This window comes from Pleuronectes platessa, chromosome 14, assembly GCF_947347685.1.
Source record: "Pleuronectes platessa chromosome 14, fPlePla1.1, whole genome shotgun sequence".
NCBI classification, from domain to species: Eukaryota; Metazoa; Chordata; class Actinopteri; order Pleuronectiformes; family Pleuronectidae; genus Pleuronectes; species Pleuronectes platessa.
In genome coordinates, this window is record NC_070639.1 from 20621080 (window position 1) to 20639021 (window position 17942).

A 17942-nucleotide genomic window follows, 5' to 3' on the forward strand; every position below is an offset into this window, starting at 1 on the left:
TAGGGACAGAAAGTAAATAGCAGCTTCACGTCTCCTGTATGCAGTGCATTTGTACAATCCTCACAGTAGAAGGTTTGAAAAACGTAGAATGGTAAGATCTGTGTCAAAGCCTCAGACAGCTCATCTCACCTTGGAGACCTTTGGGATATTCCTGGAGTCTCTGGTCCTTCTTTTGGTCCTATTAGGCACAGTGGTCCAGGGCTCCTCCTTCTTCACAAGCTGATCTCTCTGCTCACTTGGATCTGTGGAGACACACCCACACACAAAACAAAAAAAACGAACAGGGAAATATAGGTTTAAGATTAGTTCACAGGAAATACAGTGCAGTCAGACGGCTATGAAAGTGGCAGACGGAGTGACATTTCTGACAGTTTCTGTGGCATGCTGCGTTACAAGATGAAATATTATAGCTCAGCTAGCAGATGGGAGGGAGTGAGGGGGCTTCCTGTCTGCTGTTGGGCCTGAAAGCATCTCTGCAGGTTATATGGACAGGAAGTCTACAGACTGGTTTCCTGAGTCACTATAGCTGTGTCGATGTGATTCTAAACCTTAAAGAGGATTTAGACTGCAGGACTGACCTGGCTGTCTCTTGGTGTCATTGGAGAGCAGTTGTTGTTGCACTTTCGGACCCTGCTCAGGTCCTCTGGACACCCAGTTGTGCTGAAGAAAAAAAAATGTTCAGAACCACAATGACTTCAAACCTGAATCAGTGTTAAACAGATTTCATTGCTCTTTATCTTTGACAGATCAGAGAATTTAGGAGCATGTGTGGGTTTTATCACACAGTCCTAGATACATTTTGGCATAAACAGAGGACTCACCAATCTCAGGTCTATAATAGCCTGCAACATTAATCGTATTTGAGATGAAGTTTTCCCCTCTTCGACGATCTTTTCAATCTGGATAAAATACTCATCCATCTGAGGCTGGTGAGAAACAGAGGGAGAGTGGTTAATTTGAGACATGAAGTTCATGTTCAGCATGTCTCCATTCAATCTACCAGACACTGCTGACAAAAAGTTCACATCACATCTTCATCCCTGCAAACAACGCATTTCTCTTAATATTTAGTTTTGGAAAGGGAAACCAGCCGCATATTATCCTCTAGATTATATTCGAAGCTTTCAATCTGTAGCCCTTCAGACCTTTTCTAAGACCGTAATAAAATAAATTTAGGATTTATGTCAAATGTACTACTTCCAGCTCACCTTGGCCTCCTCTAAGTCAAGGACCTTGCCCATGGTGGTGAGCAGGTCACACAGACACTCTACAGACTCTTTGTCTCGGTGGTTCAGCAGCCTGACCACGCAGTCATGAATGATGGCCGCCGTTTGCATCTTGAGCTTGAAGATTTCGCTGTCCTCGGCCTTCTGCAGATTTATCACAAGTCGGTGACGATCCGTCTAATGGGACCAAGGAAACAAACATATGGAAAGAGTTGAAACCAAAACTAAAAGATGTTTCGGGAAAGATCCGGCGTCACACTTAAGTCAGGTAAATCAGGCATGAAACAATCATTGAAACATTTAGTGTAACCAATGACACTGACACGATATGCAGATCTAGTTGCATTCAGACATATGAGAACTGAAATGTCTGTGTCAGTTGCTACGGACACTGTCTGGAACTTTTCCAACCGGTTCCTGATGAAAATGTGCAGAAATGTTGATAACATGAAAAACATATATACAAGTCAGGATGCAAAAGAGATGTAATAGACGTGGCAGACGCCATTAAAGGCATCAGGGCCAAAGCCTGTGCTGTGTCCTTTCTTGATGTATCACTCAGCCCTTGGACTTAAGTGGACAAAGATCATAGCCAAAGTTTGCAAATAGAACAGGGAGCTAGGCAATAAAACGATATCAATAAGTATCGTTATATAATTCTCATCAATAGCTGAATAAATAAAGTCAGTCTCTTATATCTTTATCTTCTAACACTGGGAAATTGTACGGTTACACAGACAAAGGGGTGAATCCAGGGAGTTATTTTGTCACTGTCTTTTGACATTGTGGGATAGGATTTTTTTAAAAGTTTTACCAATAACCAGGGAATAATTTGTGGATCAGGGCTTCAAATCAGAGACTTTAGGCCCCTGGTGAAGCCTTTTTTGCAAGCAGGTACCAGCAAACTATTATGATGATGATGGTGGAAGAAGAGAAGCAGGAGGGAACATACAGTTGGGTAAATTACCTGATGATGCGTCTGTCTCGGCTCCGTAGCAAACTTATGGGTTTTGAGGAGATGTCCAGCAAGGTAAGAGAGGAGGGATGACAACTAAAGGTCAAGAACTTCAAAGCACATTATAGGACCGGAGCATCACTCATTTTGATAAAGGCATTAAATCTGCCTTTAAACGATTGGGCAACATCCTGTGAAAAACTGCAGTTCACTGGATGGCCACTAGTGGCCAGCTCCATGTTAAAAAGCCTGAATTAATATTCAAGGTGATAATCTCCCACAGAGCTGTTGATAACAGTCCACATCATGTCTCTTCACTTCTCTGTGAAAACATAATTATATAATGAATAATAATAATAATAATAAATACACCTGTGTATTGATTTTTGTGAAGATCGGTCAATGTGAACACGTTCCGGGGTGTAGACAGTGCTGCTCCTCCATCAGTTGGAGTCTCTGCCTGGTTCCGTTCTGTTCTACTTTTTTTGAGGGTTCTCTAAAACCTTTTCACCAATTGTGTACAACATGGCAAAAGTGCATTACATTGGGTCATATATGTTTATTATGAAAATGTATGAGCTGGTGAATGCTATATTGTGACGTTCCAAGCACCAGTGGCAATAATCATAGACTTGTCATCACTTTTGATCAAATACCACCCTCTAGTGGTATTGTCTGTGTACTTCAACAAATCCCTGATGCAATTCAAACATGCTCTGTGAATGTGAGCGTCAGCACCATGAGCGGAGAGCGAGCAGAGGTTAAAAATCCTGAGTGCGTGCTGCTTATTTCTAAGGAATCAGTATATAGTATCAGGGATAGGTCACCCTCCTTCTCTACTCACCATTATGCCGATGGAGGAGTGGGTGAAGTGTTTGAGTCCACAAATCACTTCTGGAGTTTCAGGGGTAAACTTTGTTGCAGCAGAATTCAATCCAATAGAAGTCAAAGGTGAGTCATTATTCAGACGTAATCAAACAACAGAAAAAACACAACATGCCTCCATGTGTCCGGAAGCCCCGACATTCATATTCAACTCAAACAGGGTCATGTACATTGTGTTTTGTTTGTTTGAATGTTTACAATTCCATTCAGGTTGTCTGACTAGTAGACTGAAATGTTGAAATACAAATTTTTTGTAAAGTATCAAGAGATATTAATAATATTCAACATTGTGTGTAGTCAGTGAAAGGTGTTTGACCCACAGCTATCAGCCGACTCTTTGCCAGTTTCTAATGTGTGTCTGTCTCCAGCAGAAGAATCCCACTATGAGGCCCATCACCTCTATCATTGAAATCTTAATTACTGCTGATAAAATCAAATGAAGATTCGACGCAAAATCAGTATTGTGGAGGAGTCAGGGCAAATAAAACTACAGTGGTCTGCAAATAAAGAGAATATACGTCTCTGAGATTATGTAAAGTGGATGAAGGCCACATGAAAAACTGCCCAACAAAATGAACATAGACAGTGAAAGCAGAGACAATAAACACATGGAGTCTTGATTCAAGTGTCACCCTCTAGTGGTATTTTATAAAACAACCTCACACATAGATCTCCTGTGTCCACGACATTGCTGGTCGGTGTTGAAAGTGTGAGAGGTGGTCGGACTCAGGCCTCCTCTGGTTTACAGGCCAGCAGGTAGTAATACTTCACAGCCACCACCACCTCTGCCTCTGCTGAGGTCACCTGCATCACAGACTTCAGCCTGGACAGAGAGGAGCATGGGAAATAAAGTGTTATGAGTCATTCAGAGAGTAAAGTCAGGGGCAACATCCTGTCCCTGTGGCAGATCTTATCTCTCAGCGTGTCATATAACAACTAGAATGGTGCAAACCTCCGCCTAAGTCTCAACAGTCTCCTTAAATTCAATGAAGCTGCACCAGATGTCACACACTCATAGATATCTGTCCCTTAAATATTCATTTCTCCCTAAGTAAAAACTAAATTAGAGATTCGGATCATCACTTAAATTCAATAGGTTCTTCAATGACAAATCTCTCCAGCAAGTTTCTTTCTCACAAACAAATAAAGATACAAACCAACAAACCAACAAACAACCAGACAGGGGAGAAATGTTAAATCCTTGGTAGAGATAATGTCATCATATCAGTACTTTTTTACATTTTCACAAACACATGTGTGATGTGCATGCGTGTGTATAGTGTGGTGAATAAGTATTTACTTTTGACAGATGTCCCGGGAGAGTTGCTCGGCCTTCTGCGGGTCGGCTCTCAGCAGAATCTGATAGCTGGAGAAAGACTCCATCATCCCCATGTAGCCGGACAGAGGCATGGCCTTTGTCACTCTCACACACTCTTGCCTTTAGGAACACACACAAACACACACATCTGACTACTGTACTGCCCGAAGTGATAAAATATTGGAAAACTAATATTTAGAATTTGGCAGAGAGGAATGTGTTCACTCACCACTCCTTGTCCGGGTAAGGGATGGATTCATACGCCGCCCGGTACAACTCAATAGTGCTGGGACCAATGTGAGGGTAGCGGTAGAGTTTTAAAGCTGCATGAAACTGATCAAATCATCAGAAGAGTCCGTCAACTCACTGATGTCATTATACACAACTTGAGTCAGGTGTTTTACCCACTGATGGGCTTTGCACAATAATAACCACTAGATGACGATGTTGTGCAATGTGATTTGCTTGTGTTGTTTGTATTTGCCCTGATGATATTTGCCTGTTTGGTTTGTGTCAGTGGGATGAATCCTGTCTGAACACGTGCAATCTTAAATCTTAAAGGAAAAATGCTGTCCTCATACTCACAGCCCACAGTCCTCATGGTAAATAAACACAATTGCTTGTGGTGGGACTCTGATCTTTCATTATTCAGATATACATGAACAGTTCATGACTATTAATGGATCCCTACTATTATTATTATGCTGCTACACATGCTTTTCATTTACCTTATCATGTGTCCTGACATGTAAGTATTTCTATAACAGGAAAAAACATTTGAAAACTGTATTCATGTGCACATTCACAGTAACCTCTCTCACTCTGCGTGTACCTCTTTGCAGACTTGGTTGAGTGCTTGCGAGCAGCAGCCGTCGTAGCTGAGCTCCATGTCCATGGTGTAGCTGAGCAGAGCCAGGCAGCCGCGGGGCTTCAGGACTCTGTGGGCCTCCAGGAGAAAGCGTGGCCTGTCGAACCAGTGGAACGCAGTCATAACCGTCAGCAGGTCCACTGCGCTGTCAGCCAACGGCAGCTCCTCAGCCGCACACTCTCTGAAGATGGGAAGGCAGCAGGAACTGAATCAAACTCCACACACACACACACACCAGGTGAAACCACGTTTGGGCCTTTCCACATTCTACAACTAATGAATCCTTACATACAAAAATCAAGTCAGATTAAACAATTAATTTCTGAGTTTTAATGGTGCACCAAATGCAATACATGATTAACTCCACCTTGTATCCATCCAGGTTTTACTGATATTAATGTAGATATTCTAAAATATCTCAAATACTGGGAATAAATACTCCATTGATACTGGGTTTATTAAATCAATGTGCTCCATGCTTTGCATATTAATTTTGTTAACTATTTGTGTTGTATATATTATATTTCAAACAATACATAGGGGATTATTATTCAGTTGACTCAGGGCCGGGTCTAGACAGGCATGTATGAGGGGGCAGCCACAAATCTTGAGGGGGCATTGTGCCTAACCCTAACCCTAACCCTGTTTAGTTTGAGGGAGCACAACATTTATTTGAGGGGGCCAGGCCCCCTCTTGCCCCTGCCTAGACCCGGCCCTGGTTGACTGTATGTTGGTTCTGCAGTGTGGGCCTCACAGCATGACCGACTTTCACCAGACAAGGTTCCCATTGTTCTCTCTTGTCGCCAAGTTGCTCAACAGAGCAGTAAATAAAAACATGTTGGTGTTATCTTGATATCTCGCCATGCATTTTTTGAATGGTTGGCTTGATTCCTCCCTCTGTAGCCAGGTAAACATGGAACAGACAAACTAAAAAGAGACCCATGAAGCTTGAATTAGCCTTTGACCTACGGTCTCATGTAAAAACCTAAAAATATGAATCCTGACTGTAGGTTGGTCCCTGCTCACCTATATGTGATGTTTGCCTCCAGGGCATACTGGACAGCCAAATCCAGCTGGGCAGGACTCACATCTGTCCCCACCACGGAAGCAAAGTGTTGGGCCAGCAGCCGAGTGCCCTGTCCCGAGCCACAACCCACATCCACTGCCAGCTCAAAGGGACGAGCTTTCTGTCAAAATAACATCGCTGTGCAGTTAGTTTTAACATTTCTCCTCCAGTAGTTATATTCCAGAGGCTGTCATCCTCTTCCTACTTGCACTTACCCGTTTTTCCAGGAATCCAAGGATCTGTTGTATAAGATGTTCTGATGGGGAGACCCTGTACTTTAAGTAAGAAGCTGCATGCTTCTTGTCCTCAAACAGACGGTGAGCCATTGTTAACTGATGCCTCCGTGAACAGCTGATTTATCATAAGCTTCATAAAGAGCTAAAAAAAAATCGACTTTACCTTCTATTTCGTCTGCAGGCAGGCATTCAGAACCACACACACACACATACACACATGCATAGACACACACACACAAGAGGGAAACAACGGGGTGCAAGGGAAATGGGAGGCTCCTTTATCTCTGCTGGTATGTGGTGTGTTTCATAATGAGGGTGTTTAAAGGGACAGCTCCCTCTCTGTGTGCAACAATGCTGAGTGACCTGAATGTAATAATAAAAATAACACATTTAGGCAAAGCTCACAGGTCTGGGTCGGTTCATGGGTGATGTCAGAACAAGCTGGTGAGGATTGATGTGGCTGAGGTATGATACGTAAGTGTGTAACTATAGTATTGCAATGACGTGTTGTGTGCAACTAAGTGTGTGCGTCTGTTGGCTTCTAAATCTCATGGTACTCTTTAACTAAGGTTGTTAATTATTAACAGTCACTGCTTATACACCTCTACAGCTGCTGGTCAGCAGAGTTTAGTTCAGTCCATTTCCTGCAAGGGCTGTGAGGACATGTCAACTCTGACTTCATAGGATTAATAATAAACTGCTCATATAATAATTATTGGTATTTTAAACTTGACTCTGCAATGTATCAGTTATATCTGGTTGTCAATTAAATATAAGAAGTACTTAGTCTTTTTTGTTGTATTATTGGCGTCTTCATAAAGTACTTTTAATGGCAATGCAGTATGATGTCACTAGTGTCATTACACTACACATATTTTCATGTTGCACAAAGTAGAAGTGACAAGTTACCTTCAACAGAATGAAAAATAGCACAAAATAAAGAAGTCACACTGAAGCAGTTACAACAAATAAGTCTGTGAAGGTTCAGCTGCTTTTGGAAATGTTTTGAATTGTAGTTTTTGTGCCAAAACACAGTGTGTTAAGGATTAGATTGGAAAGCTTTTCATACAGAGTTTACATTACATACAAAAGGTCAGTAAGAGTTTGACTGGGGAAAAACACAGAAATGTCCAAATTCAATATGCACACTCTTTAATACTTCAGAGGCTTTAACATCCCAGAATCAGTTTATTCTTTTTCTTTTTCTGTATTGTTGATCATTTTGGTTTAGATGCCAGGACACAGAAATATTCCATCGTCCACTCTATTTCAGTGTCCGGAGACGTGACTCCCATTTCATCCAGAAACCTGTGAAGCAGTGAGAAACAGACTCTGATTAAATAACTTGTAGAGCACCAAGAAGACATTCAGTAAATAATTTAAAAAAAATCAAAAAATGGATACCTGGAGAAATGCTGGTGTGTGTGTGTGCGTGTGTGTGTGTGTGTGTGTGCGTGTGTGTGTGTGTGTTTTACCTCTTCTCAGTGTTGAGCAGCAGGTCGTTAGCCGCCTGAGGGTCTTTTTCCTTGTAGGTTTGGAACATGGACAGGGTCTCAATAAATCCCACCAGGTTTTTCAAAGTGATGAAAGATTTCACTTCTGTTTCGATCCTGTGGTTTCAATAAAGTAGATCAATTTTTTTTATTCAAGACAAAAATGAGAATTAGAAATAATACATTTATCTGAGTTGTAACTTTCTTTATAACTTGTCTTTTAATTTATTTTATTGAGCATTTTATATGGCACTTGTATTTGTATACTAATTTATTTTACCTGTTTCTTCTAAACCTGATGATTTAATAAAGATTATTGTTATTTTATTAAAACCACATTTGAATTTACTTTATCGAATCTTTTATTTTGGTCTTGCACAAACTCATGAATAACGTTCCCCTAAATAGGACACAGATGTTCTTTAAAGGACCAAAACTTATTCTCTGAGAAACCAAACAAAATGTTTAAACACTTTTGTTATCCGTATTTTAAAGGCTAGGATATATAATGAGGCCTAATTTGTCAGCCGACAGTTAATTCTAGGTATTACAGAGGTGTACTTGGCATTGGTCAGTTAAGTGTCTGTGTTGTAATTACCGTTCTTTGTCTGGAAAAGGGATGGCAGAGTATAACTCCTCCAGTTTACTGTTACACTGAGCTTCTGGGATGTTGCTGGTGTATGGCATCAGCAGCTGTTTCACCTGGAAGTGAATAAAGATAAAAACATGAATCCTTTACTCTATGCACTGACTTTTGTTGTGTGTCTGTATGTATGTTTAAATAATATATAATGTAAGTAATATAAACTAACATTGAAAACAAATTTAACAGTAAAAACTGCAGTTTTATAAATCTGTATGTTTGCTGTTGTTATTAATGATGGTAGTGGCAGGAGCTAGAGAGCAGCTCCAGGAGAACCTGGGGGAGTTGATTGGCTGATTAGTTGGACAATTAACTCTCCCTTGATTCAAAAGAGCGGCCAGAGGGGAAGAGACACGAAAGAGACACGAAGGAGACACGAAGGAGACACATGAGGAGAAACTCATGAGAGTCACAGAGACAGACAAAGAGACAGATGACGGAGCTGAGCTGCTACGTCGTGAGAAACTGCTTGTCAATGTATGTTTAGTGATTTGGAATCTATGTTTGGTGCAGTTTAATTAATTAAAAAAGAGGCTTAAAAGCAACAGGTTCACCTCTGGCAGTGGTGGGGGAGACCCCGGTGGCATCGACATGAGTCACAGTAGCATTATCTCCACTTTACTGGATACCTTTGGAAGTTGTGGTGTTCTCTTATTTTCACATTTGACTAAAACAATGATTTTAGTTATTACACCCACCTCTTCATAGAGGCTGTTAAGTTGTTCTCCACAGTTCTGGTAGGAAAGACTGTTGTTCTGATTGGTGTAACTCAGCAGAGCAATGCAGCCCCGGGGCTTCAGAACCCGATTGGCCTCAGCCAGGAACCTGGAGTGGTCAAACCAGTGGGCTGCTGCTGATGCCGTCACCAAGTCTACAGAGCCGTCAGAGAATGGAAGCTCTTCTGCTCTCCCTTTCCTGCAGGTGCAACGGACAGAACAGCCTGTGAGTCCAGATAAATAGCACAGAGAGAGACAACTGGACACTGTTCAATAACACAACCATTACCACTGGTTATATGAACGCTTCTCTTGGAAGTGATTTTGCCCAAGAATAAACCACTACAGGTAGGTATCTGGGTACCATAGAAACATAACTCAACCTCACAGTTAAGTCTCCTTCAGGGGCTTATCTAGAAGGATTTCACACTTCATACATGAGAATACCCTCACTGACACCTCAGAAAAGGTGCGTAGTATTTCTGGGATTCCCGGGTGCCTGTAACACATTGGAGTTGTCGCCAAGCTGATCAGAGAGGTACACTAAGGGAAGGGGGGCCTTGTGTATTGACATGACCCCATTAAGGCATTTGGCTCAATACCCAATGGTTGAGATTACTCTTACATAGGAAATTGAAGGCAGAGGCCCTCAGTCCAAGTGCTAAGGCGTTTTGGACAAATTCGCTGTCACCAAATCATCACTGTCTAGAGATAGGGGTGGATCCTAGTAAAGCTAATTTCTGCAGCCTAGGCAGAGCACTTTATGAGAGGAACAATAAACTCCATATCACAATCAGGAGCCTCGAAGAATATTTGTACAAATTAACAAACACTATTTTACACTATTTAGGTTGTTTCCAGGTTAGCGTAACACCGCCTCCAGATGTCTTACCTGTACTCGATGTTGGAGAACCCGGGCACAGCTCTGGCCTCCTCCAGCTGACACTCACTGATGTCAATTCCCATGACTTCTTTAAAGTGCGGCGCCAACAGACGAATGGTCTGGCCTGTCCCACATCCCAGATCTACTGCCAGCACATGTGGCTGTACCTTCTGAGGATGTCAACATTGATGTTGTTGTTGTTGTTGGTGGTGGTGGTGGTGGTGGTGCTGGTTTTGTTGATGTTGTTATTGTTATTATTATTATTATTATTATTATTATTATTATTATTATTATTATTATTAGGTTGCTAGAATCGCTCTAACATAACAGTTAGGAAGAAGTACCACATGCACACTCGCATTTGTACACACACACACACACACACACACAAACACACTTACTATGGTTATTTTTGGATAAATTCATCTAATTTATTTCCAGGAGACTTATCATAACTAAGCATAATCATAACCACTACTTGCTTACAATAACCCTAACCCAACATTGACCTTGACGCTAACTTTAACCTCAACCACTGACCCACAAATTTAAAGGATGGTTGGCTGGCAGACACACACACAAACACACACACACACACTCTCTCTCTCTCTCTCCTTCTCTCTCTCTCTCTCTCTCTCTCTTTGGATTTGATTTGATTTGATCTCATCTGTTTGGACAGGTGTTGGCCATAAGGCTTCCTGCGATGCTGATACACCAAAGGATTTGCCCCCGTGATAATGGTATGTATGTTCACTCCTCCTCTCAGGGTGCGCTTCACAGTTTGCTTTTGTTATTCTGCCGAAGTCAAGTGAGGACAAATTGTTCAACTGTGTTTATTTATAGGATTGGTATTAGCATGTTGTAGAGAGAGATCGGAGAAGCTCTCCAACTACAACTTTATCAGCTTGAGTTAAAACATATGCAGTCCAGAATCTAAACATCGAAAGAGATAAAGTACAGTAGATGTCCTAAATTTGAATGGGATCAGGGAGGACAATATACTGAAGATAGTAACAAATAATACTTTCCAACTTATCCTCAAATGAACCGTAAAAAAAAAAGAGAAAATCCAGTTGTGAAAACAGTCATTTCTGTCACTTCTGGTTTTTCAGGCTCCACAACAGTGTATAAGAGGATTCAAAGGGGGTAAAAAGCCTTTCTGGCAAAAGGGGGCAATTAACTGACAGAAAAAGCGCCTCAAGGAATTTCAGACATCTTTTCAGAAACCTTTGAAAAAGCCCGATATGGAAAATGTGGAAAATGTTCACCTATAATGTTATCTGCTGTTTGTATATCGCTTACAAATATGCTAGGAATTTGTCTCCTGCTTCAATGTTGTTTGCAACACTGAGTTAGGGTTGTGTTGAAAGCTTTCAACCACTATCATCTGTGTTTTTTTGTTGGTTTTTATTTTAAATAAGTGACTTTAAAATTGATATATAAAGCAATCCTTATCACTCCAACCATTTTTCAACCCAAAACCTTTATTCTTTACTTAAACATCACAGAAGGTATGTGGCCATGCAGCAGCTTTGTGAGGCTGGGATCAAGGCTCAGCTGTGTTTTGACAAAAGAATGTATATGGTTTCAGCTCAGGCAAATCCGACACCGGACATCTGGTGGACAGCCCAAGGCGAACCACAGCCACCCCTGACATCACAACTGCAGCCATTAAGGAAGCTCAGTCAGACAGAAGTGGATTTGACAGAAGGAAAGTCAATGCCATTCGTGGTAGAATACAATCTTGTTGTGATCACTTGTTGTGATCGGCTTCCTCCATGATCAAGATCCACTATCACAATCTCCCGTATTCAGTGTTGGGATCAAACTTAGTCCGACCGTGTGAAGAGTGTTTCAGTTGTTACTGAGAAAAACTAAAATTTTAATGAGTTGAGCTATAGAGCGAATTGTCAGTCAGAAACCTCGAAGAAAGCTGGCAACATTCAGAAAATAAGACAAGACGTCAGGACAAGAGGAAACCAGCTGCGACATCACCCACGTGTTTGTGAGCTGCTGCTGCTTCTAAGACTTGAGTTTGGAATTTTAATCAGCAGCATCTTGTCTTTTTAAACAAGAAATAACCATATTGTTGGAGCCTGACTGAGAACTCCAGGTCACTGCACACCCACCCACACCTGCAAACTACCGGAAACTTGAGATTCTAAAGTCCCAGGGAACCTTTTTACTTTGTATTGAAGTTTTCATATAGACTTCAATACAAATTTACTTATTTTTCCAACCAAAGGAGTCGCCCTCTGCTGGTCTATTGAGACAATACAGGTCTCAGGCACTCCCGTATTGGCATCACTTTCTAAACAGTCTATGATTCCAAAGTATCAGCTATAGGGTTTATATTGTCCTTACATCCAGATTGACCCTCTCAATAACAGAACCTCCTGCTGTCTTGACACCTGCAGGGTTCTCCAAAGATATCATCAAATGCATGGAATCAGATTTTCAAGCAAATATTTGACACTTATCAAAGCTTTTTACCACTTACCCTGAAGCAGCAATTATTAAACCTCTATGGTGTCCTTCATGAGGTTGTTTGTCAACAGCCTAACATCTTCTAGCCCCTAAACATCTGTTTTTGATGTTTTCTAGACAAGATTTCAACCACGTCACAGAACAAGTCTTTACTGTAGATTAAGTCTTGAATGACATTCCACCTCCACAGTGGAAAAGTTCTGCAGTGAACGATTGTATGAACATGTTAACACAATTACAAAACCAAGCTTTACCTCAATGAACACAATAGGAATCGGAGAACTGGAATGATGTCTCTATTATGACATCATTCCAGTTCTCCGATTTTTAAACTGGCTTCCTGTGTGTTTAAATACATTTTCTTGTTATGATGTTTCCATTCCTCTCAGACCATCTGGGACACGTCTGCTTCCTGTTCCGAAGCTACAGTAAACATGGAGAAGCAGCACTCAATTTGTATCTATCATATATCTGGGACGAATTCCAAGAAAACTTTTGCTCCTCTACAAATACCATTTTGTTTTAATCAAAGTGTAAAACATCACAATCAATTCACTTTATAGCTACTCACAAGGTGCTTCTGAATGTCAAATGATGTTTGATCATAAACAAAAGTATTAGAGAAATTAAAAATAAGATTTGAAAGTTTTTTAATCTATATTTGGTGGCTTAATCCCACAAACAATTGGAGAATCGTGTCTTTCACTTACAACACTTACACCACTTCTTACTGTGTGTGTCACATGTGGCTGTCAGTTCAAATCCAGCTGTGACTGTGACAGCAGCAGTGACATCAGCCCCACCGGCCTTGAGTCTTAAAGTTCGCTCTCCCTGCTGGAAACACATTACCCAGATGTCAGCGTATCTTGTCGACTCAATTTACCGGAGAAAAACACCTCTGCGAGAACATGACAAACGCACTTGTCATAACGATACATATCCTGTTTTATACCTTGTTTGCTTTAGTTATGCTCAGAGGCTGTTGGGAAAATTAAGAAGGGCTGTAACTCTTTTTGTAAATATAAAAGCAAACTATTAATAACCAGGCTAGGGGTCATCAAAAGAGAATATCATCAGGTGACTACATGATGAAAACAAGTGGAAAAGTAGTGGATATAGATATTTCAGTTCGGGCAAAATCATATAGTAACATAAGGAATATCTGAATATAGAACTCAGTAGTCAGGGAGGACGTTCAGCTTCAGCACATGTGAGTGGAGATGAGAACATGTTTACAACAGACCTGCTTCCTGTTTGAAGTCGCTCCAACTCCCTGAGCAGCGTTTGACCAGAGAGAGGAAACATAATCCAAGTGTGAGTTATTATCCGAGTCTATCATCACCGACGTTAATATCTCGTCAATATACTCTGTCAAAAACTGTACTTGCTCCCATTTGAACTCTTAACACCCACATATTATCTTTTACTTCTGATCAGTCTTCTTTCATTTGAATACAGCAGGAGGGAAAGTTGTTGGTTGGGACTAATACAAATGAGTTCTAAATCCTATTTGTATGTTCAGCTCTTATGTAATGTGTTAAATCTATGCACATGAAATCATTGGCGACATTGACAACCTGTTATAAGAGGGAACATCCAATTGTGAAAAGAGACATCAATAGAAATGAATCACTTGAGTTATGTGTGTATTTGTGTGAGAAGAGAGAGTCGGAGCTGCTGAAGTTTAAACTGGTGCAACTGAAACAACAAATAGAAAGGAAGGTTTGTTTGTCCCAGGTCGAGCAAATGGTTTTTTTAAGTGAACACTGGGAACACTTGCATTTTGCCTCACTTGGTATTTGTAATGAAACACTTAATTAAACACAATCATTTTAAAGATTTTACTGTTTTCTTGGAGAATGCTTTTATTCTCTACGTAACAGGGGATTATATCAATTATATTTTAGTTCATCAACGTGGAAGAGGGTAAAGGCAAAGACTTTGAAAAGCAAAGTGAAATGATAAAATGTTTAATTAAATATTTATAGATATCAAGAATATTTAATATGTGGAAAAATCTTTTGCAGTCTGTGACTGTTTGAAGTGTTGGACCCTCAGACATCAGCAGACTCTCCTTGAATGTTCCCTGGTGATTATCTTCCACTAGAGCCTCATTCAGCTCTTCACATTGTTCTGCTCTCCACCAACTCCAACACAAAGCTGCACTGAGATCAGGTGAGTGATTCGGCCAATGGAAGATGTCGCCAGCCCATAGTGCTGCCAGGTCCAGACAGTACAGTTATCGAACCCTTTAAAATCTCTACCACCACATCTGTATCTCTGTCACATGATAAAAAGGGAGGACTTGTGTAAAACATGACAAACCTGCAGGGCACACACACTCTGAGACACTAAGGCCATGTGAATAGAGAAGTTAGAGCCAAGTTTTAGTTGGAAATCCTGCAAAGTGGCTATTGATACCTCACCTGAGAGATGGTTCTCTGGAATAACATGTCATGGGTGGAAATAAATGTACTAAGAGGCACAAGTCATCCTGAGGAACTTTTTTTTCCTTATGCACAGATCATCGGAGGTTATTAAAGGTGACTGGATGTTTTCCACTCTTTGGTGCCTCCCAGGAAACTGAGTGGGGTTAGTGCTACTGGTTTCCTGCCAAGTCACAGAGCTACAGGCAGTGTCCTCTTCAGATCATCTCACCCTGAGCCTGCGTGTCAGTGGTGATTTGCCTGTGCTCTGTTAGACTTATGTTGAGTGTTTATTCACACACATTCACACGTGGATCTGAATGGTTTGTGTTCAAATGCAGCTGTTAAAAGAAGTTTAAAAAGTGGATTCAAGCAAACATTGTGACCTCTGGTTTAAGTTTCCCCTGAACACCTGTCTGGAATCAGAGATTAGAGGAGCAGACGATCAAAGAGATCAGTGACAATCTTGGAAAGCAAGTGTGGAGATGTCTGAGAATGATTCTCCACCGAGACTCTTCAGGAGCAGAAGAAACAAGATCCGTCTCAGGTCTGTCACCACAACACAGAGAAATTCTCCTCAAAGACTCATCTAGGATCATTTAATAAAAGTCTTGTAGAGAAAAATATTTAAAGGTTCACAGCTTTTCTAAAATTAAGACCAAATATTGGAAAATGTAAAAAGAAGGAATCGTGGGATCTTCTCGAGGAACAGAATGTTGGCTTCTTGAAATTGTTGTCACATCAAGCAGCTGAAGACGTTCTTATACTTCCATGTTTGCTTTTCTTTCACCTTCTGTCCATTTCACCTCAAACCAGCTTCATCAGGTTTAAGATCGTAGACCAGGGCTGTCCAAACTACGGCCCGCGGGCCATCTGCGGCCCCCCATCCATTTTAAATTGGCCCGCCTTAAAAAAAATAAATAAATAATAATAATAAATTAAAAAAATTAAAAAATTAAATATTTTTTTTTAAACTAGCAATTTAGTAACACTTAAATGAAACTTAATTATAGCACTATGTAGTTTTGCTTCATTTTTGAAGAAATTGTACTTTCTTGATTCTTGTTGTTCGGGGTTTGTTCCCTCGGGTACCCTTGAATGCATTGATTGTAAATCACTTTGGATTAAAGCGTCAGCTAAATGAATTGTAATGTAATGGACTATTGCCCACTGTATTGTACTTCTCAGTTTAGACACTAGGTGGCGCGCATCTCACCCCTGACCTGCCAGCTGTCCCTCAGAACACCGCCACGCCCCCCGCCCTGAGCGATGCAATTGAGGGGCACTGTCAACGGTCCGCTCCAGGGCATGGGGGCGGGGCGGCGTAAGTGGCCAGAAAGGTAATTGGCTATCACCAATACCACTCGTAGACACTCGGTCTGCGTGGCATGGCTCCCTCATGCTCCAGCTCCTCCGGGGCTGGACTCTCCAGCAGCTCCTTCGAACTGGTTCCCCAGGTCAACGGATCAGGCTGAGACAAAGCAGGCGCATTGTGCAGCAGATTGTAGAGGCGATTCCTACGGTTCCTGTTCTTATTGCCTCTTCTGCGTGGGGGACGAATAAACAAAGAGTCAGGAAGGATGGCAGTGTAAATGAGAAACTCTGAATATCAAGCTTTTCCACCAATTTGGAACCTACTACAAAATTATTATCACTGACCTAAACAGAAGCAAAACTTAAATGTATTTTTAAATTAATGGATTCTAGTTAATCAAAGTTCAAAATATCCTGCTAGCAGAAAAGATTAATATCAAAATCACAGAGACACTCTTCTCAACTTTCTGAGAGACCTAACACCAACAGGATCCTTCAAATCAGACAGCGTTGTCATCTCATACCTTCCGTCGAAGTCTGCCTTCTCTTGAGGAGGGGTGGAGGGTTGTGGTGAGGGGCTGGACTGCAGCGCTGAGAAGCAGTTGAGCCCTGCAGAGATGAAACGTTAAAAGAGAGAAAAGTGAAAAATAACGATTGTGGGTGATCAGAGTCAAGGTCCAGTCATTAAGAGGAAGATGCTTCACCTGACTCCATGTACAGGATATGCTGTAAGTTACTGTTTTATATCAGGGTTTCATCTAGTTCAATTTAAAACCTTTTTAAGAACATAATGAAGGAAATTCTGGTAAAATGTAATAGATATGAAAGACTATCAGACCCCCAGATTTCTAACAAGCTTCATATCTTAGATGAATCAGTGACAACTACAGCTAAACAGAGCAGAGCAGCCGAACCATTGTGAAGTGAGTGACACCCTTCCATCGTTAAGTGTTGTAGTATGAACTCCAAACAGGGACACGACTCCTGATCAGCAGGTCATGAAGTGTGAACTGCACAGTGATCTGATAGGTTTGAAAGTCATGTGGTGTGACCTCACCTGAGTCACCGGCCTTGGCTCCTCCACCACTGCCCTTCACAAATGGGACTTGAGCCCAGGGGCCCTGCTGGATCTTCTCGTCCACTTTTCTCTGCTCCTCCTTCTCTTTATTCTTTGCCTCCTTGTGGACAATGGTTAGCGGACCCTGCCTGGGTCCTCTGGACACCCAGTTGTTCTGAAAAAAAAATAAATGTACATTTTCAAAGTAATTTAAATGTTTGAAGTCTGTACCCAATCCTCCAGATTTTACCCGGCCGTCACGTCTGACACCGATTTAAGTTTCCATGGAACATGACCAGTTACCACATGGTAATTGTTTGTCATTGTTTTTGTGATTCCAATGTAGAAATATGAGCAAATCAACTATTA

General features: G+C 41.2%; 1 protein-coding gene across 1 annotated transcript; it reads right to left on the minus strand.

Annotated features, from left to right (window-relative positions):
* Nucleotides 1-3731: 3731 nt before the first annotated feature.
* Nucleotides 3732-6818, minus strand: LOC128455878 (putative methyltransferase DDB_G0268948). The gene is made up of 6 exons (XM_053439829.1): nt 6534-6818; nt 6279-6439; nt 5217-5433; nt 4614-4717; nt 4367-4504; nt 3732-3889 (listed from the first exon to the last, which is right to left on the minus strand). Exons 1-6 carry the CDS (start codon nt 6642-6644, stop codon nt 3793-3795), a joined length of 828 nt encoding a protein of 275 aa, XP_053295804.1. The 5' UTR covers nt 6645-6818; the 3' UTR covers nt 3732-3792.
* Nucleotides 6819-17942: the final 11124 nt, after the last annotated feature.

Excerpts from the sequence above, each read along its gene's own strand:
- LOC128455878 (XM_053439829.1), bottom strand. The coding sequence starts at position 6,644 with ATGGCTCACCGTCTGTTTGAGGACAAGAAGCATGCAGCTTCTTACTTA. Across the intron at positions 6,440-6,533 it reads TTGGATTCCTGGAAAAACGG|AAAGCTCGTCCCTTTGAGCT; the intron begins GTAAGTGCAAGT and ends TTATTTTGACAG. Across the intron at positions 3,890-4,366 it reads TCCCGGGACATCTGTCAAAA|GCTGAAGTCTGTGATGCAGG; the intron begins GTAAATACTTAT and ends CTCTCTGTCCAG.